The sequence below is a fragment of the Dipodomys ordii genome, unplaced genomic scaffold, assembly GCF_000151885.1.
Source record: "Dipodomys ordii isolate 6190 unplaced genomic scaffold, Dord_2.0 Scaffold74, whole genome shotgun sequence".
Classification (NCBI taxonomy): Eukaryota; Metazoa; Chordata; class Mammalia; order Rodentia; family Heteromyidae; genus Dipodomys; species Dipodomys ordii.
Window position 1 is genome coordinate 2,415,663 of NW_012267290.1, and position 24,991 is coordinate 2,440,653.

The 24,991-nt window shown below is 56.8% G+C and overlaps 1 protein-coding gene across 3 annotated transcripts in view; it reads left to right on the forward strand.

The window, feature by feature from the left end:
* Positions 1-20,006, forward strand: part of Blk (BLK proto-oncogene, Src family tyrosine kinase) — a 29,833-nt gene extending 9,827 nt beyond the window's left edge. For 2 of the 3 annotated variants that reach the window (XM_013024250.1, XM_013024251.1), the window contains 12 exons: positions 7,118-7,217; positions 8,420-8,471; positions 9,760-9,853; positions 10,507-10,605; positions 11,746-11,849; positions 13,079-13,225; positions 13,729-13,881; positions 14,530-14,709; positions 15,565-15,641; positions 18,131-18,281; positions 18,584-18,715; positions 19,703-20,006. In XM_013024250.1, coding sequence (XP_012879704.1) covers positions 7,119-7,217; positions 8,420-8,471; positions 9,760-9,853; positions 10,507-10,605; positions 11,746-11,849; positions 13,079-13,225; positions 13,729-13,881; positions 14,530-14,709; positions 15,565-15,641; positions 18,131-18,281; positions 18,584-18,715; positions 19,703-19,908 — 1,494 coding nt within the window. In that variant the 5' untranslated portion in view covers position 7,118 and the 3' untranslated portion in view covers positions 19,909-20,006. The remainder of the gene's footprint in view (positions 1-7,117; positions 7,218-8,419; positions 8,472-9,759; positions 9,854-10,506; positions 10,606-11,745; positions 11,850-13,078; positions 13,226-13,728; positions 13,882-14,529; positions 14,710-15,564; positions 15,642-18,130; positions 18,282-18,583; positions 18,716-19,702) is intronic. The other variant, XM_013024252.1, reaches the window with a different exon arrangement.
* The last annotated feature ends 4,985 nt before the right edge of the window (positions 20,007-24,991 follow it).

Sequence of the window (24,991 nt, forward strand, 5' to 3'; positions counted from 1 at the left end):
CCCTCCTCCCCCTCCCCCTCCCCCTCCCACTTCCCTGTGCTCAGGTGGCAATACCACCACTCCTAACTAACCCTGCAGCCTCCTCAGGCCTTGCCTCTTACACTCTCCCTCCTCTACTCTTCTAGACCTTTCCATGCTGTCTCCTTGCCCATCAGATCTGTATACATCTAGACTGTAGTGCCAGGAATCATAGAAAATAGCTTACACACACACACACACACACACACACACACACACGGTAGTAGGGAAGGGAAATGTGTTTAAATGGTGTAAACTAGTTATTATTTTCAGCTCAGCTTTAGTGCTGGACTTGAAGGGACATGGGTGCTTGTAAATTGTACGTTAAGTTTTATACCAAGTGTCTCCTTCCAAGACTCCATTTTAAACCTGTATCACATTGATTTCAGTTTTATAACAAGTTTAAAAAGGCAGCTGTCTCCCCTCCAAAAAGACTAATACACAGAATACTAACAGAGACAGCCTCTGAGTATGGAAATTATGACACACTTTTCCTATATAATCTTCCATATTGATGTTTTCCTATGGTGAGCGTACATTATTTTCAGATAAAGTTTTGCGTCCTCACTTAATAAATCATTAGGCTGGGTACAGTGGCACATACATGGAATTCCAGCACTCAGGGGAATCAGGCTGGAGGGTTGTGAGTTCAAGGACAGCCTGGACTGTTAAGAGACTATATTAAGAAAAGAAAGGAGAGGGAGAAGAAAGGAAAGGAGAAGGAATGGGAGGGAGAGGAAAGAAAAAAGAAATCATCGCACCCAAAACTGCAAATAGATTTAGCTTACTGATACATAAACAAAAAAATAATACTTCTAAAACAAGCAATTTGGGTCAAACACAATAGATATGTTCTGGAAGGGTAGAATTCAGTTCACAATGAAACACATCAATGTTAAGAAAACATGCTCGTGAAATTTTATCCTAATCAGAAAGACAAAATGGAAAAGTACGGTTGAATGGCTAGCTAAGTGTTTAAAAGATATTCCACAGAATTTAGTAACATTTCTATAAAGGTTTCTTGAGACTCAGAAAAAGAGAAACATCTAGCTATTTAATGCCAGCTCACAACCAAATTCCGAAGACCGAGGTACCTGCTACCTGCGATACTGTTGAATGTTGTTGTGGAGCTTACTCTCTCATTATATTCTCATTATATTTCTTCTAATATAACAAGAAAAGGAAGAAAAAATTATGAAACATGACATCTGTCTTCCACATGATAAATAAATGGCAAAGCGCAAGAACTAATAAGAGAATACCAGTATCCAAAAGCAATAGCTTTCTTTTTTTTTTACAATAATAACAGTAACTTGGCTAGTTCTCCAAAATAATATGTGAATATAAATGTTATTTTGATTTGTCAAAAATACTTCTAAAATGCAAAGTGCTAGTGGCTCATGCCTATGATCCTAGCTACTAAGGGGGCTGAAATCTGAGGATTGCGGTTCAAAGCCAGCCTATACAGGAAAGTCTGTGAAACTCTTATCTCCAATTAAGCATCAGAAAAGGAATGGAGCTGTGGCTCAAGTGGTAGAATGCCAGCCTTGAGCACAAAAGCTCAGAAAAGTACCTAAGCCCTGAGTTCAAGCTCCAAGTTTAGCACCAAAAAAGAAAGAAAAGAAAAGAAAGAAAGTCTTGAAAAAGAAGGAATTAAACGTCACCACTATCAGGAGTAAGTGCCGTGTTCTGTGCAGGAGCAGACAAAGCCCAGAGTCAGCCTTGGGGACTTCAAATCATGGAAATGGAGGCTACCTTCCAAACTTTTGTTATATAATATTTGATTTGTTAGTTCCACAACTACCGATCTTTCTTCTAAAGATACTCTCGTGGAGTTTTCCTCACCATTAAGCTTTTGGCCTTTGAGGTGTCGATCTCTGACTGGGATTAGGAAGCCGTGGCAACGTGTGGTACAGTTTTGTGTTATGGGAAAACAGTCGACTCAGTATTGTTTCCAGATGACCTTCAGTGTCTCCTGGCCTCCCCCACACCTCCACCTGTGGGGGTCTCTGGGGGTCCCCCTCTTGTCCCTGGTGGCTTGCATGCACCCTTTGCCAATGCTACTGTATGACTTTTAGAGAGCGAGCGGATGTCTGTAAGATGGAGGTGTCTCTTGTTCTCTGTGGTATCTTCGCTGTTCCGGATCCATTTCTCATCCACAGAAACTTAGAATTAGCCTGCATGAGATTCCTCACAGCCGGGAGCTGGTGGCTCACGTCTGTGATCCCAGCTCCTCAGGAGGCCAAGAAGGTCTGAGGATTCCAGTTTGAAGTCAGCCTGGACAGAAAAGTCTGAGACATTTTGCAGGTCCTCCATAGCACCCAGCAAAAATTCTAATAAATATGAATATGAACATCTCTGTTGCAGATGAAAGATGCAGGCTGGGCATCAGAGTGCTCCATCCTCGCCTGCCTGCGCCCCTTCCAGCTCAGCCCCTCCCCACATCAACCCTCCTTTGTTACTGCGCTCTGCCCGTCTAGTATTTCACCCTCGGACTTCTCTGCTGTGTGGGGGGTGGCATTCGGCTTCTTCTGCATGCACAGCACTTCTGAAGCTCACCGTGTCGCTGGAGGTGCCAGTAATCTATCACAACCACAATTGCTCCAACCCACTCACCACCTCACACACACTTCTGTGGTTCCCAGTTGGGAACGACTCTGAGGAAAACTTACTGAGAGCAAGGCTGACTGAGGTCATGCATTTTCATTTCTCTTTGGTAAATAGAAAGTCTACTTACCAATTTCCTTTGCGTTCCTGGGTTGTACGGCTGCTCATATATGTAAAGAGTCATTTAAAGGGCACCTAAATGGCTCCTGAGTTATCTTAGTTTTACATTTTATATTTGGTCCCATGGTTCACTTCAAACTGAAGTGTGAGGGACATGTGTCCTGCGTCTGGAGCCCCTTGAGCTTTTGCATGCAGGAGTTCAGGTGTTGTTTTCTATCACAGTTCTGGACAAGACTCTCCACCTTCTGTTGAGCTGAATGATCTTTGTTGAAGGTCATTTCGGGGCTCTGTTTTGTTCCAGTGGTCAGGCCACACCACTTTGTAGCTTTAGAGAAAGTCTTGAAGTAGAGTCCATCCCTAACAGTCCCCCTCGGTTCTCTTCTTGGCTCCTCTATGGCTTTTGTCTCTGCACAGAGATGCCAGAACTGGTTTGTTAACATTCATAAAATAACATGCTGAATCTTTTTATCAAGTTGAGAGAACTTACTTTTTATAATAGGGAGCCTTGTGACCTTTTCTTTTATCAAGGATGTGTAATTTTCTTTAAATAGACCTGGTGCATATTTCATTAGATGTAGACCTGAGTGTGTGCCTGGGTGTAGGGACTCATGGTGTTATTGGAGGTGATATTGCTGGTTTGGTTTGGTTTGGGGGCAAGGTCTCACTGCATGGCCCAAGCTGTGCTGACACGCACAGTCCTGCTGCCCGACCAAGCCCCGCTTTCATGTCCATTTTGTTGTCTAGGATCTCTGTTGACTCTATACTGACTTATATTCCACATCACTAGCAAACAACCGAGACAAGCTAATTACTTCTCAGTCATCTTTTTAATTTGCAATAATGTCCTTTTCTGGTTATTTCAGAGGAAGAAGAGTGAGGGAAGAAGTAGAAGGAGGTGGGAGGAGCAGAGAAGAGGGGAGGACGGGGAGAGGGGGAGGAGTAAAAAAAAAAAACCCTTGGAAAGTACCACGGTGATGCTGGTTATCACAGAAGAAAGGGTACTTCCTCTTGTCAAAAAAAAAACCCTTCAGAAATAATGAACACTTGTATGGAGGAGAGAAGAAATTCATTTTCCTTATAAGAGGATTATTTGAGTGCGTGGGAGAAAAGAATTTCCAGGGTCTGCAGGACTGTCCTTCAGTGGGTTTTACAATACCTACTCCACAAGCAAGGCCAAATGGAAAACCTATAATCCTAGTTACTCAGGAGGCTGAGATCTGAGGACGGTAGTTCAAAGCCAGCTAGGAAAGTCCTTGAGACTTTTAACCACCAAAAAGTCAGAAGTGGAGCCATGGCTCAAGTGGTAGAATGCCATCCTTGAGCACAAAGGCTCAGGGAGAGTGCCCCGACCTAGAGTTCAAGCCCCACAGCACACGCTAACTCCACCAAAGTAATGAGTCCATGAGTGAGTTTCTCACCTAGTGTTTAAAATGAAAACAATGTAAAAACACTGGAAAGGTTAGGTCTTGTTCTATCAATACAAAATACACAAATAGCTGTATTGCTATCTGAGTGTGACACTATGAGTGTGACGCTGAGTGTGACCCTAGATCTGAGGTGTCGCTATTGTAAGGATGCATTTTTCTTCTAGCTCTGGGGTTCTAATGTTGGGTAGGCAGATGAGCCTTTGGCTTGGCTTTTTTCAGGTATTTTTGCCTGTGGCTATCCTCTGCCCATGGCCTTCCTCATAGCTAAGATAATAGGTGTAACTACCATGCCTGGCTTATGGATTGTGATACATCTCACAAGTGTTTTTCCTGAGCTGACATCACACCATGATCTCAGCCTCCCCAAGTAGCTGGATTACAGACATGGGCCTGAGGACTTTTAAAAATATACACATCTACAGTATTCTCCCCACCAAAAAAAGACAGGGGATTTTATTACCCCCGTAATTGCCTGGCACATTTCAGGCTTGCCGGCTGTGGAACTGCACGCAGGCAGCTGGGGGGGGGGGGACACACCCAGCGCAGCTGTGCAGGAACAGCATCTTCCTTCCTGAACTCTGCTCAGAACCTCAAACTTCTTATCGTCTGAAAATCATTTCTATTGCCCTCACCGCAGTGGGGGGGAGAGGAGGGGAGAGAATTTCCACCCCAGAAATACGTTTGGTTTATCACACTGGATTAGCCACAGGGGTGTCTGCTCCCCAGAGTTGCCAAGGGCCGTAGGTCATGGCTGTCGGCTTGGGGAGAACACTTGCGCAGTGGCCCTGACATGCAAGGACAGAGCCGCGTGTCTCCATCAGGCCCTTGCTAGTCTCCCGGGAGCTAAGGCTGGGCCTGTGTGTGCTGGGGTGGACGCCAGCTGGGCACCGGCGGCTTCTAAAGTGCTACACAAGGCTTTCATCATGGTGCCTGAATGACTCCATCCCACACTCCCTACAAGCCAGCCAGTGTCTCGCCATCGGGCTGGGGACTCCCTGGATCTGCATGTGTCTTAGCATCACTAAAGCCACACCGCGTTACGCTCACATGACTCCTACAAAACATCCCGGCCTAAGGAAGGAGAGGCGCCAGGGCTGATGCAGCCCGGGGCACCGACCCAGTGATGAACACAGAGGGAGGAGGAGGGACAGCGAGGGAACCACTGTGAAGAAGCCAAGTGGCACACGTTCTAGAGGACTGCTTTCTAGACGCTGACATGAAACCAGCCCACGTGGAGACAGGACTCTGTCCGGTTGGAGGCCTGCCATCAGGAATGGTGTGTGAACCTCGTTTGAATCCCAAGCAGAGGAGGAAAAAAACACCCACCAAGCAAGAGGCCTGTGTGAGATGCCGGTGGGTTCTGACCACGCAGCGACTTTGTCTGGCCGATCCTCTTAGGCAGGACACAGCAACGTGGCAGTCACGTGATCTAGAGACGTGTGCGATGTATGGGGAGGCGAGAGGACACGTTTGTAATTTGTCTCGGACACTGTGCGAAAACGTTAGCGTCGTCACTGTGGGTGATGAGTATGTGAGGGCTTATAGTTACACCTTCGCCTTCCTTCCTGCCTCTGCTGGTGTTGCTACCAGGTCATTGACTTCTTCTTGCTGAGCACACAACCTCCTCTGCCGGTCATTTTGCCTTCCTTGACTTGCCGGCACTTAGACATACATCCGCCCATTTAGCTAACCGAGGGAGCAGAGTCCCTTCCGGCTCTGAGTACTTCACTGTGCTGACACAGCCTGGTGCTTACGACCAAGGGAACAAAAGAACACGGCATCCGAGGAGCCATCACCGGCCCCTGCGTGTCCAGCAGTGGGGCGGGTTGAACCTAGGTCAGCCTGGCTTACCTGACACCAGACGCTAGAAACGTATTTCAGGTCAGTCTTCAGCATTATGCTACCCCGAGATATGCCTTGTAATCCTAGCTACTCAGGAGGATCTGAGGATCGCAGTTCAAAGCCAACCCAGGCAGGATACATCCGTGAGACTTATCTCCAACTAATCAGGAAAAAAAAACCCACAGAAATGGAGCTATGGCTCAAGTGGTAAGAGCACTAGCCTTTTGCATAAAAAGCTCAGGCACTATGCCCCAGTCCTAGAGCCTGTAGACCTAGGAACACACACACACACACACACACACACACACACACACCCCTCTCTCCTGGTTCCAGAGATGTGGAAAAGGTGCAGACACACTCAGGACACACCTCAGAGAGGCGTGCCTTGGGCTCTTCCAGTCTGAGGAAGGTCCACAGTGTCGGGCTGGTGGGATGTGAGCCTGGGAAGGGGTGGGCTCCCGTTAGGGGGGCTCTAGCAGGGATTCTGTGCCAGCACTCACTAGCTGGCACCAGCTATTTCCGCTCCTGGTCCCAGGCGGCAAGGATGGGTGGAGTTCATGGTGTGGTCTCTGGGGTCATACTCAAGTTTGTGAAGAACAAACTTGACCTTGTTTTTTTTTTTTTTTTCCTGGAAAGCTGTCGTTGGCCTCCAATCTTGTGTGATCTGTCCGTCTGCCCTACGTGTCTAGTATCACATGTTCTAACAAACTCTCCCCTTCATCGCAGGAGCCCGGTGCCCACACAACTTTCCTGTGACACAGTTGGCCAGGGGCAAAATGAGATGACAGTGCAGGTCACGGACCTGGTGCGCACGCCCCTTCAGAATCTGTGCGCCGCTCTGCCAGGAGCCTGTGCCCCGGGGTCCTGAGAGCCACGCCAGCAGCTTTGGGCTGTGTCAGGCCCGAGCATTTCTCTTCTCTGGGCTGCCACCGAGAAAGAGAATGCATGTCACTCTCCAGCTCACCCCACTCCTTCATCCACTTGGTGATGCCCAAGTCTTGGCTGGCCCCTGCCTCCACCCTCCAGTCCCGCCTGGAGGAAGAGCCCGGGTGCAGAGGCCGGAGGCCGGGGCCTCACCTTGCTCTGCTCTGTGCTCTCCACAGGATGGGGCTGCTGAGCAGTAAAAGGCAGGTCAGCCAGAAGGCGGAGGGCCCCAGGAAGGCCCGCCCCCAGAGCGACGTGCCCCCTCCACTGCCACCCCTGGTAAGTGACAGGTGGGGGGTTGGGGGGGCGTGTCCCAACACACCGGGACACACACAAGGTGCCAGCGCCTTGGGGGGAATTTCAGAGTGGCATGTTTCCGGATGGCTCTGTACCCATTGTCTGGCTGCAGGCCTCGTCCGTTGGAGTCCTGCAGGTTGGGACGCCATGGTTTCATTGGAGAAGGGATGAAGACGGCTGGTCCCATTTTAGAGCTGAGCCAGGTCTCTCACCCAGCGGCAGCCCAGCATAGGCCCGTGCTTGGCACACGAGATGTTTGTTGAAGGAATGAATGAAGGATCTTAGGGACAAACGGATCCAATTTCATGATTTCGCTTCCCAGAGACCCCTGGAGTCAGAGCTGCTGCTCCAGCCCCGCTTCCTGCGCGTTCTTTTTTATCACGCGTTCCTAGAGCAGCTGCACACCGTGCAGACGTCTACTTCAAATCTGTTCAATAAGTGTGGGATAGCAAAGAATGCCCATAACGCAAATGTCCACGCTGGAGGAAAAGAAGCACAATAAAACACAAGCAATCACCTCTTGTATCCAAACACAGAGCGGATGACGTCCTAGAGTCTGTCTGCCCCCGTCTGTCCCCTGCCCCCCTAAATGTGTTCATCATTCCTCACTGGGCCTTTCTGTGCTCCCTCCGAGACACACATCCCCTCGGTACCGTGGTTCTGGGGTCCACGCTGTAGACTGTGCATCGCTGAGTCGCGCTTGGGCTCTGAGCCGTGGTTCCAGCTCAGCGTGGTGCACAGCGAGGCGGCGTCCATGTCACCGCCCGGCCACTCAGTGTGTGTCCCGCCACGGGCCCCCTGGACTTATTTCTACGTTGTAAAATCATCTATCCGTCAGTGACTGTTGCTGGCTGTTCTTGCCGTGTTCCCTGGTCTGTGGATGCAGAGCCGTACCCACCGGGCTCTGGTTTTAGGAAAACACACCTTAAATACTCTTTAAAAAGTCATCTTTGACAGGCAGAGCTGGGATTTCCCCCCCCCCCACCTTAAGGCCGGGGGCATCTCCACTCAGGTCAGAGCAAAGGTGCCGGGTGTCTGGGCTTCCTCTGGGGCTGGCCCGGCTTGTGTCCCGCAGCTGGTCGGGCCCTCGCAGTCCGGGGTCCCCGGCCCTGTGCACCCCGCAGCTGCTCCCCGCCCGGCCTGTGCACCCCGCAGCTGCTGAACGGACTCTGTTTCTGCCTCAGGTCATCTTTAACCACCTCACCCCTCCACCCCCGGACCAGCACGCAGACCGAGGTAAGAGGCTCCGGGAGCCCAACTCCATGCAGGAGACAGCAGCCTGATGGGGGGGGGGTCCTCCTGGATGGGGAGGGGAGGCTCTGCGGGGCAGAGAGCGCGCCCCGCCCACCTCCCCCCTGCAGGGCTGTCCAGAGACCAGGCTGGCCTCTTGTCTTGAGCCTGAGCCAGGGCATGGGAACAACAAATGCCTGCAAAGTATGGATGAAAGCAAAGAGCTGCAGGAAGTACAGACAGCGGTTCGGGCCCCAACTTCAGAGGGGATGGCACCGACCTTCCCTCCCTGGGGGGGGGTGAGGGGGGCTTGCAGGGAGTGCCGGCCTGTCTCCACTCCCAGGCCACCTCCTGCCTTCCCTCCTCCTCCTGCCTCCCTCCTCCTCCCCCTACCCCCTCCTCCTCCCTCCTCCTCCCTAACTCCACTTCCACTCTGACATCAGGACTGCAGGGCTGAGGGCATGCGTGAACAAGGCCCTCTGGGTCGGAGGCCCAGGCAGGGCGGGGCAGGGCAGGGCCGGCTGGGCAGGCAGAAGGGATCAGGTGTGAGGTGGTGACAGCAGGGCCTGTCCTGAGGAGCTCCGCTGCTCCCCCTCCCCAGCCGTGCTGGAACTGGCCAGCGTGTCTCTGTGTCCCTTAACCTGCCGGGGACCCCTTCCTCCCCGCTTTCGTGTGGAGGGGTTCACATCTCCAGAAAGGAGGCTCGGGAAAGGGAAATCCACCCAGCCTTGGCTCACGGACTCACGTCCCGTACACGGGGAGCCCTGTCACCCGCTCCAAGGATGTCATGTGCGGGACATGCAGGCTCCTGCAGGAGACCGGGCCAGGCTGCGGGGCCTGGCCCCCTGCGGGGGGCAGCCTGGGGCATCCGGGCCTCTTCCTGCCACTGTTCAGCAGCCTCCCAGGAGTAGCCGGGGGTGCTGGCCAGTGCTGCCGGCCAGCCGCTGGCTGTGGAGCTGCGGGCCCCAGGACGCGGCGCCTGTGCTCTGAGGGGGCGGGCGGGTGGGATGAGGGGTCAGCCAACACTGGCTCCGGGGTTGGGTGCGCAGCACGCTGGGGAGCTCACGGCTGCCTCCTGTGGCCGGCCTGGGGACTGTGCTGGCTGGGGATTTAGTGGGCTCAGAGGGAAGCCGGCTGGGCTATGGGGCGGCCCGTGGCTGGGCAGGCTGCAGGCCTGAGGCCTCCTCCGGGATGAGAATGTCCCCTCTAGCCTGCCAGGTCTTCCCTGTCCCCACGCCCCTCCCCAGACCCCACCCCTAGCCCAGGTGGCAGCATGTCTTGTTGGTTCTTCCAGAGGAGCGTTTTGTGGAGGCCTTGTATGACTACGAGGGGGTGAATGACCGGGACCTGCAGATGGTGAAGGGGGAGAAGCTGCAGGTCTTGAAGGAGTAAGTTTCCTGAATGCCGCCCCCTCTCAACCCTCCCTCCCCCCCGCCCCCCCGACCCCCCCCACGCCCTCCATGGCTGCCCGCCTGTCCCTCAGTTACCTCGTCCCTTTCCTAGCTGCTCGGCATCTTCTTTCTGCCGCTTGCTATTAAACTCCTATACATCCTTCAGAGCCCATGCCACACATAGCCTCCTCCATACATCCCTCCTGGTTTCCTCAGGCCTGTAGGCCCCCCTTGGGGTTCACCCGGTGCTTTCCTGGATGTCCCCGGGGAGATCTTTGCACCCGAGTCAGTTGTGTCGCCCTCTGGAGACACGATGCTGCAGATTTCCCCCCAACCATGTCTGCTCTCAGTCCTGGAAGGCTTGTTCTGCGGAGGGGGGGGGAGGGGAGGGCTTGTTCCTGGGTTTTGCCACGGACAATGGCTTCTCCTTCTGCAGCCAGTCCCAACCCAGTCCTTAGATTCATCTACACCGGGCCTGCTGGGGCACTCAGGCTGTCTGGGCAAGCTCTCTCCTGCAGGGGGCGCCATCCTTCCTCCCTGCACAGGGAAGTCTAGTGGTCGCCTCACCCCAAGCTGCACACACAGCGTGGTGACGGGGGACGGGGCGTGCGGACCTCTGCTGAGTTCTTTCCCTTTCCCTCTCCCCTCAGAACCGGAGAGTGGTGGCTGGCCAAGTCGCTTGTCACGGGAAGAGAAGGCCTCGTGCCCAGCAACTTTGTGGCCGCCGTAGAGTCCCTGGAAGTGGAGAAGTAAGTCCATGGACACAGCAGCCTTGAACCAGAGGAGTGGTGGCGGCTTCTCCCTGAGAGTTCAGGGCAGGGGGCAGTGCTAGACCTGGGGCTAGTGGGGGGCTTGAGGCTCCGGACGAGACTTCGGAGGGCAGGGGAAGGGGCTGGCCTCCGCCCGTCCCCAGCACCTCTGCATTGGAGTCTTGCTTCCCGAGGAACTTACTCCTCCCCTCTAAAGCAAGAACCGGCCAGGCGCCGGTGGCTCACCCTGTCGGTCACCCCAGCTACTTAGGAGGCCGGGAGCTGAGGATCAGGGTTTAAAGCCAGCCCAGACAGATAAACCCAAGAGACAATTTACCTTCAATTAATCAGCAAAAAGCAGAACAAGGAGGTGTGGCTCAAGTGGTAGAGGGTCAGCCTTCAGTGAAAAAGCTGGGCAAAAGTGAGAGGCCCTGGGTTCGAGCCCTAATACGGCACGACACAAACAATAGAGCCAGAGCTGCCGTCCCTGGCTCTCTCAATGGAGCTTCCCCAGTGCCACCAGTGGTGTGCGACGCGCAGGCGGACACCGGGGGGGTGCAGGCCAGCACCAGTCACCACGCCCTGTAGTCTCCAGGGATGGACTCGGGTTGGAACTGGACCCAGCGGGGTTCCCAGCACCCCGCCACCAGCTTCCAGGAGGCATCGTTAGCGCCCTGGGTCTGGGCCTGCGTCATGCGGCCCGTGGCTGGGGCAGGAGTTACAGCAGGTGGCAGGCAGCTCCTCCCTCTTGCCTGCCACCCTGGGCGCTGGGCCTTTCTCGAGACGGGTGAGCGGGAGCGTGGGCACCTCCACCCTGAGCAGCCCGGGGGGCAGGACGGCAGGACTCCAGGCTCCCAGCTCCCGGGCGAGTTCACTCACTCAGCACTGGGAGGCCGGGCGGGTTTGGGATGGCAGCAGCCAGAGCATCAGAGAGGGCGGGATCCTGTGCATCTTTGCAAAGCGACCGTATTAGAGTCACCCAGACAATGCTCTAGGCCAGTTTCAGGAAAAGAGCTAGGAAGGCAGACAGGAGGAGATTGCGGGACAAGACGAGGCGCAGCCTCGGGGTCAGCTTTGGAACTGTTCTCTGGGGGGAGAGGGCTGCCCCTGGCATGGCGCTCTGCCTGTGCTGTTTTGCAGGTGGTTCTTCAGGACTATCAGCCGGAAAGAGGCGGAGAGGCAGCTGCTGGCACCCATGAACAAGGCCGGCTCCTTCCTCATCCGGGAGAGCGAGACCAGTAAAGGTGAGCTGTGTCCCCTTGCTGGCCCGGTGGGCGCTGGAGGCCCTGCAGGGCCTTGCTGTGGGACGAGAAGCAGCAGCTTCCTCCCGGTCTTCCTCCTGGCTTGGGTGGAGAGAGTCTCGCTAAGAAAAGTACCCAGGCCGGGTGCTGGTGGCTGAAACGTGTCATCCTGGCGAGCTGGGAGGCCGAGGTCAGGAGGATTAAGGTTTATAGGCTTCCTGGGTCTATTTGTGAGATCCGGCCTTTTCCACTAGCTGGGGGGGAGCCTGTCACCCCGGCTAGCTGGGAAACACAACTGGCAGGCCCACCTGGGCAGGAAGCGAGACTCCATCCAGAAACAACCAGTGCAAAAGGAAAAACAAAACAGTGCTGATTGGTTGTAGTCCTCACAGGGGCAGTGTGGTGGGGGAGAGGACCCCAAGGCATGAGCTTTGCCTAGTGGAGGAGAGCCAGGGATCCTTGGCTTGTGATAAGGATTTCTCCCCCCCCACACACACTGCAGTGTGTGAGGAGATGGGTCCTGGGGCCACAGTGGGCACCAGGGAGGCGGGAGGGGTAGCCCCAGCCTCTGGCCTCTCGGCCTCCTTTTGCAGGGAGGTGGTGAAGGAAAGGCTGGTCAGTGGGAAGAAGTCTGAGATCAGTGGTGGTTGTGACCGGGGAGAAGGGCAGCGCTTCAGGGAATGGTGGAGAACGATGTGTCCAATACTGACCCCTGGTGGCCGCTGGGGAGAACAGCAGGAGGAGCCCCGGGGACTGGCCGGGACCTCACCTCCTCTCTCAGACAGACTCTGGGAGCAAGGGGCGCTTTTCAAAGACACGTCCAAGGAAAGGAGGTTTTAGCTGGCATTTTTTTTAACCTAACTTGTTCTTGATCCACGGCATCTGCTACCTGCTGTGTGTGGAGAAGCCAGGGGACGGATGACAAATACATAGACAAGCAGCGGTGAAATTGAACAGACTCCTGGGAAATTTCTCACCCCGCTACCAAGGACACTGGGGTGGGGTTCAGAGGCTCCTTGAGGAGTCCCCATTCTCCGTGTTCCGTGGCAAATGGTTGCCACATGGTCTGGCGGTGGGGTGGAGGCTGGGGTGAGCCGGGCTGTCCCACTGCTCCGAGGTTCTGATGAAGGAAGACGGAGGTTCTGCTGGAAGCCATGGAAATGGAGCACAGACTTTCCTGAACTCCCTCGTGTTTCCTTCGCCTCGGGGCCTTTATCTTGTTAACCCTCTAGGTGCCTTTTCCCTGTCTGTGAAGGACGTGAGCTCCCAGGGGGAGGTGGTCAAGCACTATAAGATCCGCTCGCTGGACGAAGGGGGCTATTACATCTCCCCCAGGATCACCTTCCCCTCCCTCCAAGCCCTGGTGCAGCACTACTCCAGTAAGAGGGGTGCCTGTGGTGGGTGGGGTTTATGCAAGAGGACCCCCCCATCTCTATTAACTTATGGACAGTTTGGGAGTGGGAGGAGGGAGGCAGACTGAAGCCAGGCCTCAGGGATTGGTCACCTCCAAGATTGAATGATGCAGCGCCCTCTACTGGCTCAGCCATGAGGAGAAAGACACGTTTTCACTCTTAGGCATGCTGCCCTACTCTGTGTGTGCGCGCGCGCACACACACACACACACACACAGTGCACACACACACACACACAGTGTGCACACACACACAGTGTGTGCGCGCGCGCACACACACACACACACACAGTGTACACACACACACACACACACAGTGTGCACACACACACACAGTGCGCGTGCGCGCACACACACACACGTGGTGGGGGACACACATCACGTTCCAGGGAGCAAGGGGACACCGTGGGGACTCGGGTGGCTCCCAGTGACGCCCTGCCCTGCACCCCACTCTCTTCTTTCCTGCTGCAGAGAAGGGGGATGGGCTGTGCCAGCAGCTGGCGCTGCCCTGTGTGGCCTTGGCCCCCCAGAACCCCTGGGCGCAGGACGAGTGGGAAATCCCCCGGCAGTCACTCAAGCTAGTCCGCAAACTCGGGTCTGGGCAGTTTGGAGAGGTCTGGATGGGTGAGTTGGGGCGGCCCCTTTCCCCGCCCTACATCCTGGGGGTGGGGGGAGCAGATGGCACAGTGTGGATCACAGGGAACCGGACTCCCCAGGAAGCCTGGTGAGGGGAGAGGCCGAGAGACCATCACGAGAGGCCCTGAGGGCCTGAGGCCCCAGCTGAGAAGGGACTGGCCCGCGGTGGTTAGAGTTCCTTGATGGTGGAGGGAAAGAGAATCCAGCCCTCCCAGCCCAATCCTGGCCGGGTGCTGGCTGGACAAAGGCCGCCGCCCTGGTGTGGGGCTGTGGCAGCCGGTGTCCGGTGGTCCCAGCACCTTCCCATCGCCCCTGTCGCTGACCACAGCTCCTGCTTGGCCGGCGCTTCCACCCACGGCTCTGGGCCTCAGCCCTGGAGCTGGGTCTCCATCCGGCCTCGGGCAGGAGCTGCTGGGTCTCCACGCAGAGCCGGATCTGGGCCACACCTTCCCCAGACAGGGCCAAGCCTGGCCCGCTGGAGGCTGGGAATGGCAGGGGGCTGCCCGGGCGGGCTTGTGCCTTCACGAGGTGCGACCGGTGCCCCAGCCCGGGAGCAGGGCTGGCCAGGGAAGCCGTGCCGGCAGTCCTCGCCAGCCAAGCCAGGGCTGTCCATCTTCTCTGCTCCTACGGGCCCAGGTTACTACAAAAACAACATAAAGGTGGCCGTGAAGACGCTGAAGGAGGGAACCATGTCCTCGGAAGCCTTCCTGGGCGAGGCCAACCTCATGAAAACGCTGCAGCACAAGAGGCTGGTGCGGCTCTACGCCGTGGTCACCAGGGAGCCCATATACATCGTCACGGAGTACATGGCCAGAGGTGGGCCCCCTCCCTCCCCCTCCCTCCCTCCCTGGGCTCGGGCCCTGGGCTTGCCTGGCCAGGAGCTGGACTAGCTGTGTCCCGCTGCTTTTGGACATGCGGGTGCGTGGAGAAGAGGGAGGAGGGAAAGGGCGGAGTGGTTCTCACAGTCGCAGGGGCAGTGTAGCCCATGCTTCCACTTCCGGAGCTCCTGGAGACTCAGAAGCACCTGATTGGCTATGCTGGGCAGGGGAGGGGGGCGGTGGGAGGAGCACGCAGGCTGGATATCCACAGGTGGCTCTGCTTCCAGCTCCAGCCCTTCCCGGCCACCGGTCCACGCACAGTGGTGTGAACACACCGGGCTGGGCACAGGTGTCCTCGTGACCCGCAGACCGGGGTCCAGGCCCTAGCCTCTATCACCTCCTCCTGACCTCCCATCACCCAGATGCCATATTGCTTCCTCTGGCCTTAACATGGCTGTGCCAACTAAGTGTGGCTGAGGGGGCTGGCGTGGCAGCCCGGGCCAGGGGACGCCACCCGGGCCAGGGGCTGCACCTTGGCTAGCAGTGTGCGGGTGAACTGCATGATGGGTAATCTCCTCAGCTGAGCAGGAGGAGCAGCTCCCTCTGTCCCCACTCCAGGTCTCCCTGTCCTGGTGTTTTCTTGCTCTGGGGCTGTCCCCCGTCAGTCTCTGCCAGGGAAGATGGCTGAGCTAATCACACGTGGAAATGCCCTTTCGGGAAATAGTGCCAAATGCAGAGCCAGTTCCCTCCTCCCGTGGTCCCCAGACCTGGCTGAGACTTCATTTCTGGGTGGCTAGGGGCTTCGCTCCAAGGCCCGCGAGGCCCGGGGCGCAGCTGCACTGTCTTTCCCTAGGATGCCTGCTGGACTTCCTGAAGACAGAGGAAGGAGGCAGGCTGTCCATCCCAAGACTTATCGACATGTCGGCCCAGGTTGGTGAAGGCGCACGCACTGAGGGCTCCTGGAGGGAGGGCTGCCCCCCCCCCGTGCCCCCTGCGGGTCACGGCGTCCCCTGGGGTGGGTTAGACCCAGGCAAGACTGTGAGACCCAGAAACCCTGACGGTGTGACTGTGTCAATGTCCAGAGCCGGACAGGCCGGGCAGGTAGGAGCCTCCACCCCTGAGTTTCTTCTGCCTGCAGGGAATCTTAGCACGGCGGCTTGCTGTTCAAGATGGTTGCATGGACACCTCCAGAACAGGCTACTTCCTCCCTCTGGAGACATCTCTTTGACCTGGCTACATGCCCCCTGGATCAGCCGCTGCTAGGGATTCTGGGAAATGTAGTCCCGACTCTGGGCAGCCATGACAGATGAGAATGCTTTCATTGGAGAGAGGAAGGGAGGAGGGGAGGAGGGGAGGGCAGTGGTGCTGTGAGAGCCCAGGAGAGGTATGATGGCCGTGTATGCCACCTTCTGTACGAGGCGGCTATAAAAACACTGGCCTTGTGTCACCAGTCCCAGGTCCGGGTGCCACCCTGGGATTGGCTCGGCCACATGAGCCGCATAGAGTGCGGGGACACTCCTACGCTGAGAAGTTCTGGGGCAGTTCTGCCCTCAGGGAATCTCAAGGTTCCAGGCCCTCTCCGCGGCCCGGAGCGGCCCTCTGTGTCCCTTTGGGTCACATCCAGAACGTGCTAGACTCTGTGGGAGAGCAGAATGAAGGGGCGGGCTCCTTCCTCCCCGGGAGACGTCAGCGGACGGTGCTGATGTAGCATCTGGTGGCCCTGGGGTGTGTCTGTTAAAACCTATAGCTCTCAGCGGGAAAGCTGTGGTCTGCGGTCAGCCTGTGACACACACACACACACACACTGCTGGGGAGGGATCACCTCGCTGCACCCTAACCACAGTTATCTGCCACTGCTAGCATGGCAGGAACGGAGGCACAGATTTTTCCACTGCGGTGAGCAGGCACCTCTAAGGCAGCCAGTGAGATGGACGTGGAAAATTGGCGCTGGTGCCTGGTTTCTAACAGCCCGTCTGCGCCGTCTTCCTCTTCCTCCCCTCGCCCTGCCCCTGGCTTTCGCAGTCCTGGCTGCAACGCTTGGATTGCCCAGGGGCAAAGTCTGCAAGGGCCGTGGGCTCCAGACCTCCATGCGCTCAGACACCAGGGTTTGAGAGCTGGAAGAGCCAGCCCCTCCCTGAGGACAACTTCTAAGCCAGGCGCTGGCCTCTGCGCACGTGTGCACTTACACGAGCAGGTGCACATACACACCAGGCATACGTGCCACACCCGGTAACCAGAGGGCCTCTGCTTCCTTCCTGATGGCCCTGTCAGCAGGACCGAGTCACAGCCATTTCTACTAACGTTTCCTACATGGAAGCAAGACAGTTGGTGCTCTGTCTTAGCCTCAGTTTCTCCCCCATCACTGGTGATTGCGGCTTAGTTTCTTCAGCTCCAGGAGGCAGCTTGACTGCAGAGAGCTCTGAGCCCCCACCGCCTGGTGGCACCCGCAGCGGCGGCTTCTCTGTGGAAACAGGTCTGGGCCCACCCATCTGGGCTTGGGGTGCGTTTCCAGTACTGGTCAACAAGTAGTAGGTGATGAGCTGGGTACTACGAACGCCGCCCAGAAGGTGTCGGCGTCCTGCACTCGCCGCTTTAGCAAGGGAATAACATAAGTGCATGCTGCAGACACTGCTGCAAGTGGAAACAGGTGGCTGAGGCTGGGCGCGGCTCGGGGTGGGGCTCTCGCCACGCCACACAGCTGGCCTAGCCAGACGCTGGATGGGGGGGGGGAGGGGAAGCTCCCTTGCTGTGCACCTCTGCTTCCCTGGATTCTGCTCTCACTTCCTGAGTGCCCAGAGCAGGTGCAGGGTTAGGGCCTCATCCACAAGCAGCCGCCGCCGCCTCCTGCTGCCCTTTTTCCTCCTCCTCCTCCTCCCCTCCTTCCCCTTCTCCTCCTCCTCTCCTTCCCCTTCTCCTCTTCTTCTTCCTCCCTTGTCCCCTCCTCCTTCTCTTCCTCCTCCTGGTGGTGCTGGGGTTTGCACTCAGGACCTTGTGCTTCTTCTAATGCTCGCCCTCACTCTGTGTCTTGCTCAAGTCAGAGCGTGACCTCTGAGGGAGGTGACAGGGCTTGCTGGACACCGGGTGTCCCAGGCAAAGCCCAGCTCCCTTTTCCTCCCCCTCCCTCTCTTGAGGGCCATCTTCGCCTCCAAGCATCCTTCTGCTATGGCTGCTTACAGCCTCTTGGAGACAGCTGTCTGGGAGGGAGGGCAGGAGGCGTGCTGGGGAAGAGAGAACGCTCCCCACAGCATGCACCCGTGTGTGCATGCACCACCTCCCTGCGCCCCGCAGCCTTGCCAGAGGACGGCAGGCTGCACCCAGGCTGACTGAGGGCAGGCAGGGCTGCCTCTCCCACAGGGCTGTGCGCAGAGGCGGGCCGGCGCTGTCCCTGCCCTCCCCTGGAGAGGAATCTGTCCCCGCAGATTGCCGAAGGAATGGCGTACATTGAACACATGAATTCCATCCATCGCGACCTGCGGGCAGCCAACATCCTGGTGTCTGAGACTTTGTGCTGCAAAATTGGAGACTTCGGGCTGGCCCGGATCGTGGATAGTGAATACACAGCCCAAGAGGGTGAGCAGAGTCCCCCAGCCTTGTCCTGCCCGCCTCCTCCCTCCCCCTCCCCGCCTCCCTCCTGGCTCCCCAAAGCCTCTCTGAACTTATCCTCATCCTGGGAAGGATCCCTAAGGATAGGGGGAGTGGCGCCCCCAACCCAAGGGCCCCACTCACCCAGCCCCTGGCCTCAGGTCCTCATGGCTCTAGATGTGCCTCACTGGGTCCAGTGGCCAGCCATGGGGCCGAGGAAGGGGCAGGAGGGGTGGCTGGGGGGGGTCAGCCATGCACCCCTTGGAGCTGCTGGGATTCTTTTCTCTCAGGAGCCAAGTTCCCCATCAAGTGGACGGCGCCCGAGGCCCTCCACTTTGGGGTGTTCACCATCAAGGCGGACGTGTGGTCCTTCGGAGTCCTCCTCATGGAGCTGGTCACCTACGGCCGTGTACCCTACCCAGGTAGGCGGCCGCCGCCTGCGGGCCCCCCTCCCCGCCCCTGCGCCCCTGCATGCCCGAGGGACACCCCGTTCTTGGAGCCTGAGACCGCCGCCAGGCACAGAGTGGGGATCAAAAGCAGAGAGAGAGACCCAGACACAGGCTTGGATTGTGGGGTTCTGCCCTTCGCCAGCGTTGCGCTGCGCCCCTTCCTCCAGAGAGGGCAAAGGAGCCCCCAAAGCCACCATCGAGGCGAAGGTCAGGTCCGAACGCAAGTCCACTCCTGTGGTTTGTCTCAGTAGTGGACAGGTCGCCTGGGCCCTGCACCCAGGATCTCCCCAAAGCCTGTCCCCATGGCACAGATCCTGCCAGCCCATGTCTGAAGGGGAGGGCTGAGTTTGGGGGCGTCTGAGGCTCACCAGGTGCCTGGCCATTGGAGGCAACAAGGTAGGGTGCCCTTGAGGAGCCGCCTCTGGAAAGACCACGGCTTGCGCCCGGCTTGCGCCAAACAATAGAAAGCAAATAGAGGACCCTTGGTGATGCTGTCTGTAATCCCAGCACTCCGGGAGCTGAGGCAGGAAGAGTTTGATGTGGAGGACAGCCTAGACTACATGATGAGACCCTATCTCACAGAAAGAGAGAAGGCTGAGTGCTGGTGGCTCATGCTTGTAATCCTAGCTACTCGGAGGCTGAGGAAATTGAGGTCTGAAGCCAGCCAGGACAGAAAAGTTCATGATGGTTAAAAAAAAAAAAAGTCCATGATGACTCCAATAAACCAGCAAAAAGCTGAAAGTGGAGATGTGGCTCCTCCGATGGCAGAGCACCAGCCTTGAGCCCAAAAGCCACGCCAGAGCATGAGGCCCTGAGTTCAAGCCCCAGTACAGGCACAAAAGGAGAGAGAGAGAAAGAGAGGGGAGAGCCAGGCAAGCCAGGGCATCTGCGCCTGTAAGCCTCTCCCCTCCCTCCGGCTGTCCTTCCTGCCCCTCCCACGCCCCTGTCTGTCCCCCTCAGGCATGAGCAACCCGGAGGTCATCCGCAGCCTGGAGCGGGGCTACCGCATGCCGCGCCCAGACACGTGTCCCCCGGAACTGTACCGCAACGTCATCTCCGAGTGCTGGCGCAGCCGGCCGGAGGAGCGGCCGACCTTCGAGTTCCTGCAGTCGGTGCTGGAGGACTTCTACACGGCCACGGAGGGCCAGTACGAGCTGCAGCCCTAGCCGCCGCCCGCCGCCCCGGGGCCAGCCTGGCTGCGGGCAGCCGGGGTGGTGCTCGCCAGGCGCTTCCCACTCAGCAGCCGCGGCTGTGAGTCCTCCACGGGTCAAAGGGGCAGCGGGGCGTTCGTACTTCACCTTCTTGTCTACAAGTGTGTTGGTGCGCAGCGCTCACCTGACCACTGTGGCCGTGCAGGGCGCAGGGCTGGTGCCGCTGTCCAGAGATGGGCAGGCGGCGGGACCGGCCCTCATAGCACGGTCCACCCTGATCTGCATTCTGCCCCCTGGCTCAGAGCCAGGCCTTCTGACCTAGGCCACCCCGCAGCACCTGGACTTTCAGACAATAAAGTTGCCCGGCTGACCTTTGTCCACGTGGTTACTGGTGGCATATTCCACGTGAGCTCTGGGCTACGGCAGACCCAGCCGTCACTTCCTCCAGGGCCTGCAGAGGGCGCCCTCACCCCACACATCCTTGGCAACATGGGGCCTGCTGGGTAAGGAGAAAGGGTGCCAGGGTCAGAGACGCAGCCACCAGACCCATGATGAAGCCAAGCACCGGAGGGCCAAAGCGCCCCACGAATCCCAGACATGCCCTTCATGTGTCTGGTTTCACCTTGCTTTAAAAAGGCATTTTTTAAGCAGTAAAAAAAAGGCAGAATTGCCAAACTTGTCATCATCTTCCCTCCTGACTGATGCCCTTTCTGAGATCCAGCCGTGGTGAGGGCCATTAACGAGCTTGCTGTGTGCACCGTGAGCTGTGTGCTCCGTGCCCTGGGTGAGGTGCGAGGTGCGCTGCCCTAGGTACCACTGTGACCTCATTGTGCACAGTCTTCCCCTAACCTCAAAATGCCGCCTGTTCACCCACTTCTGGGCCAGCCATCAGCAAACTCACATATCAAAATGCCAACTCTCTCAAAAGGTCTGCCGTTAGTGATGTGTCGTATGGAATCTCCCAACACAGATTCCTTCAGGTTCTGATAGAGTCCCGGGCTCGAGCTTCCCTGGGCCCCTAGTTTCTTTTTATGTCTTGGTTTTGGTAGGTTTTTTTTGTTTGTTCGTTTTTTTAATGTCGGGGCTCTGTACTTGTTTTGCATGTGCTCTACACCTTGAGCCCCAACTCCAGCCTTTTTTGCATTCAAGATTTTGAGACAGACTTTGGCTTTTGGCTCAGGGCATACTGGCCTGCGGTCCACCTATTATTACACTCCAGGAAGTGTAAATCGCTGGGATGATGTCATGAGCCACTACACACAGCTTGGTGGTAGTTGTTGTTTTCTATTAAGATGAAGCCTTGTGAACGTTTTCACGCAGGCTGGCCTAGAACGACAGAACCATGATCTTCACAATCTCAGCCTCCCTCATGGTTGGGATGGCAGGCACGAGCTTCTGGCACCCTGCTTGAGATTTCATGTAGAATATACACACCATAAAACCAATCAAGCTCTAAGTGTGCATTGAGTAGTGTTAAGTATGGCCAACACCATCCATCCAGAATATTTTCATCTTTTCCGACTGAAACTCTGCCACTGTTAACACTAACTCTCCCTCCCTAACCCCCACTGACCGGTCCTACTTACTGCCTATTGCTAGGATCTGAGTGTCCAGACCCCTCCTATGTGCAGAATCCTGTACTATGTGTCTCTTGGACCATGCCTTATCCCATGTGACCTCGGGGTTCATCATGTTGTGGCCTATGGTACAACCCCATTCCTTTGTCAATGATGAGTAATGCTCCAGTTCATGGACATGCCACATTCTGTCTATTCATCTGTTTCCGCGTTGGAGCCGCTGTGAGTGATGCCGCTGGTGACGTGGGGTGGGGTCTCGATCCAGCAGCCGCTGCTCCGGGTTTGGTCTTTGAGAGGTGGTGGTTCTGCGCTTCCAGCAGCAGCACATGTGCTCTGGCTTCTCCCTGTCCTTGCCATGTCGGTGGCTTTCTGTTTTTGTCTGGTTTTGCTTGGGGGGGGGGGGGGGGCGCGTGGTGTCTGTGCCAGTAATAATAACCCCATTTCTTTACTTTGGTCGCCCTTGGGGCTGTCTTCCCGAGCCAGGCCTTCCTTCCGCGGGCCTACGTGGAGGGCCAGCTGGGCACAGCCTCGTGGTCTGTCCGGCGCCCTCGGGGGCAATCCCTTGAACGGGGCTAAGCAGACCTTTCCTAGAGGGTGACGGGAGGGTGCAGGAAGGGTGGCGGAAGGAAGCCAGGAAGAGAAACGCCTGGCACGGACCGGGCCACCAGGATGAATGGACTCTCACTCTGGGCCGGGTCACCGTCCCTGGAGAGGTGAGGTGGCCAGACTTGGTTGCAGCGGAACTGACCCCTGACCGCCTGACTCATAGAGTTACAGCTCTGCTGACATCACTGGAGACCTGAAAATAGACCGAGGGCGTGGCCAGGAGATAACGGGGCAGAGTTAAAAATTGTAGGTGCAAACCAACAGTGGGAAACTAGCACCGTGGGCCCTGGGGGACCTGCGGGCCCGTGTGTGGCCCTGGAGATGTGCAGCCCAGGCACGGCGCTGCCCCGCCCACCCTCGCCCCGCCACCTGCCCACCTGCCCTCACCCTCAGAAGCTGCTGGGATGGTATGGGAACAGCCCAGGCTCACAGCCACACCTCGCTTTATCACTGTGCTTGGTCTCCTCAGGCACGCGACAGCCTCAGTTCTGTGCTGCCCCATTTTGTGGATGGGAAAACCAAGACCCAGAAGCTAGGCCATCTGCCAGCTCCACAGCCGGAGTACCCCCGCCCCCCGCCCTGCCCGGGTCATCCTGAGCGCCTCCAGCCAGTGAACAGGAAGAGGTGGAGCCAGGCTCTGGGCACACAGGTAGCACAGGAAGTGGGGGCCTTGGCCTCGGCAGCTCCCCTCCAGTGCAGCCACAGGACATGCTGGGGCCCCCTTTTCCTCTTGGTTCTGCCTGTGACCTGTGTGGCATCCGGGGATCCCTCACTGGGCCTCGGACTCATTGCCTTTGACGTGGACACAGGGTGCCTACCTCCGAGGGAGCTACACCCCCGCAGCTGACGTCCTAACTTTGCACAGGAGTGTGCATGCGATAGGACGCCAGTTTACGCTGGGAAGCCAAGTCCTAGTCAGAGGACCCCTGCCCCAGGGCTACCTGGGGGGTCTGCCTGCCAGGCTTCTGTTCCCCTTCCACATCCCTGACCCATCCTCCCCATTTCCACCCAAAGCTCGGCCCCAGCTCCCTGGGCAGCGGAGGCTGACAGGGTCTGACGGGAGCCAGTCCCCACGGGTCTGAGGCGGATCCCGAGGAGTGATGAGGTGAGGGCGAGGCTGTCCTGGGCTGACAGCATGGCGGGAGGAAGGGAGGCGGGACGGTGACAGGGCGCTCTCATCTCGGCCCCGGGACTTCGGGGAGGGCCTGGGTACCATCTAGGGGCATCTCTGTGGCAGTTTCCCCACCCCCACGCCCCGTACCAAGGTCACTCTGCTGCTCGTGGTTAAAATTAGCTGCCTGCTCATTTCCCTGGACCGTGAGTGGCCTTTCCCATGAACCATTGGGACCCGGCCTCACACAGACACACTGGGCCACGCACCCTGTGCTCTCCAGAGAGCACATAGGCCACATGCCATGGTGCTGAAGGTACAGAAGTTTGAGGACTGCATGCGTGCTGCGTGTGCGGGCTGGCATGCTGCGTGTGCGGGCTGGCATGCTGCCTGTCACTAACCCCTGGTGAGCCAGGCCGAGTCGGCTGTGGATGGGATGTGGGTATCACTGGATTCATTCCTTAACCACTCCGTTTCTTGCTTACCCGCAAGGTTCCCACATGACAACTGATGGTGTCATTTCTAGCCCAGCCATAAGCAGGAGGCCTCCTGCTGACCCCTGTACCACTCCTGTGTGGCCTTCCTACAACCCCACCTGTCCACAGGTGGTGGTAAGCAAATGAGCCAACAATAAAGCAAAATGAGCAAGTTGGTGAGACTCGCCCCTCTGTTGAGCTGGCTGCATATTTCCCCGCAGTGTCCCTAACTCCTGCAGAGGAAGTGCCCTATGGACATTTGTGTATTGCATGAGTGAATAGAACGAGTCTCTAAGATGACACATTCTAGCAGGGCTCAGGCAAGGATGGTTTGATCCACAAGAAGGTCTGGGAGACAGCTGGAGAATCTGGATCAGACAGACCTGGGCTAATGTCCTGCTCAATACATGTCCTAACCAAGACATAGCTTCCCACTGCTTCCCTAAGCAGAAGCCATGGCCAGGATGGACCAGCGGGTGCCTCTGTCGTCCTCCACAGGATGCTGGGCACAGCACAGGCCCCAGGCAGAGGGTAGCTTTCGGGGTGCAAGTGGGAGACGTGTGGTAAACATCCTGGAACAGAGATATCACGGCTGCTGACCCTGCCCCGGGGGCCTCACGAAGGACTTGGGATCAAAGTCAGACAGGCAGAAAACACTGGCAGCGCCTGTCTAACAAAGGATTACTGCAAAGAAAACCCAAGGAGCACTTCCTGTTCCCAAACAAGCCAGAGACAAATGGGCCAGTGATAAGAATGAGTACTGTTCCGGAGAACAGCTATAACCACAGCCGCACCAGCGCCCGGGAAAGCAAATCCAACAGCCCTGTTCAGTGTCTCTCCATCAGACTGGAAAATGAAAATCATGCCAATAAATAGCCAACATCGGAGAAGATGCGGGAAATAGTTACTGTCAGGAAGGCTGGGGAATGGAGGGGGGAAGGCTGGTGGGAAGCATCATACAGACCACTCACAGTGGCGGGCTTTGGATGTGGGCTGCAGGTATGTACTCCTCCCCAAGAAAATAGCCCTCTATCGTGATGCAAATGTAATTTACTTGCACGAAGGAGGAGTATTCAGTATTAAAGAAGAACAAAATGAGGTCAGTTGAGGGAAAGTGGGTGGAACTGGGGATTGTTAGATGCAGCAAGAGAAGCTGAGCTAGAGAGACAATGCTGCATGGTTTTGCTTATGAAAACTAAAAGGCAAAGAAAGAGGAGAAAGAGGAGAGAGGGAGGAGGAGAGGAAGGAGCAGAAGGAGGAGCAGAAGAGGGAGGAGGAAGAGGAGACATGATGGTAAATGGGGAGCTGTTTTGGGAAAAAGACCAATC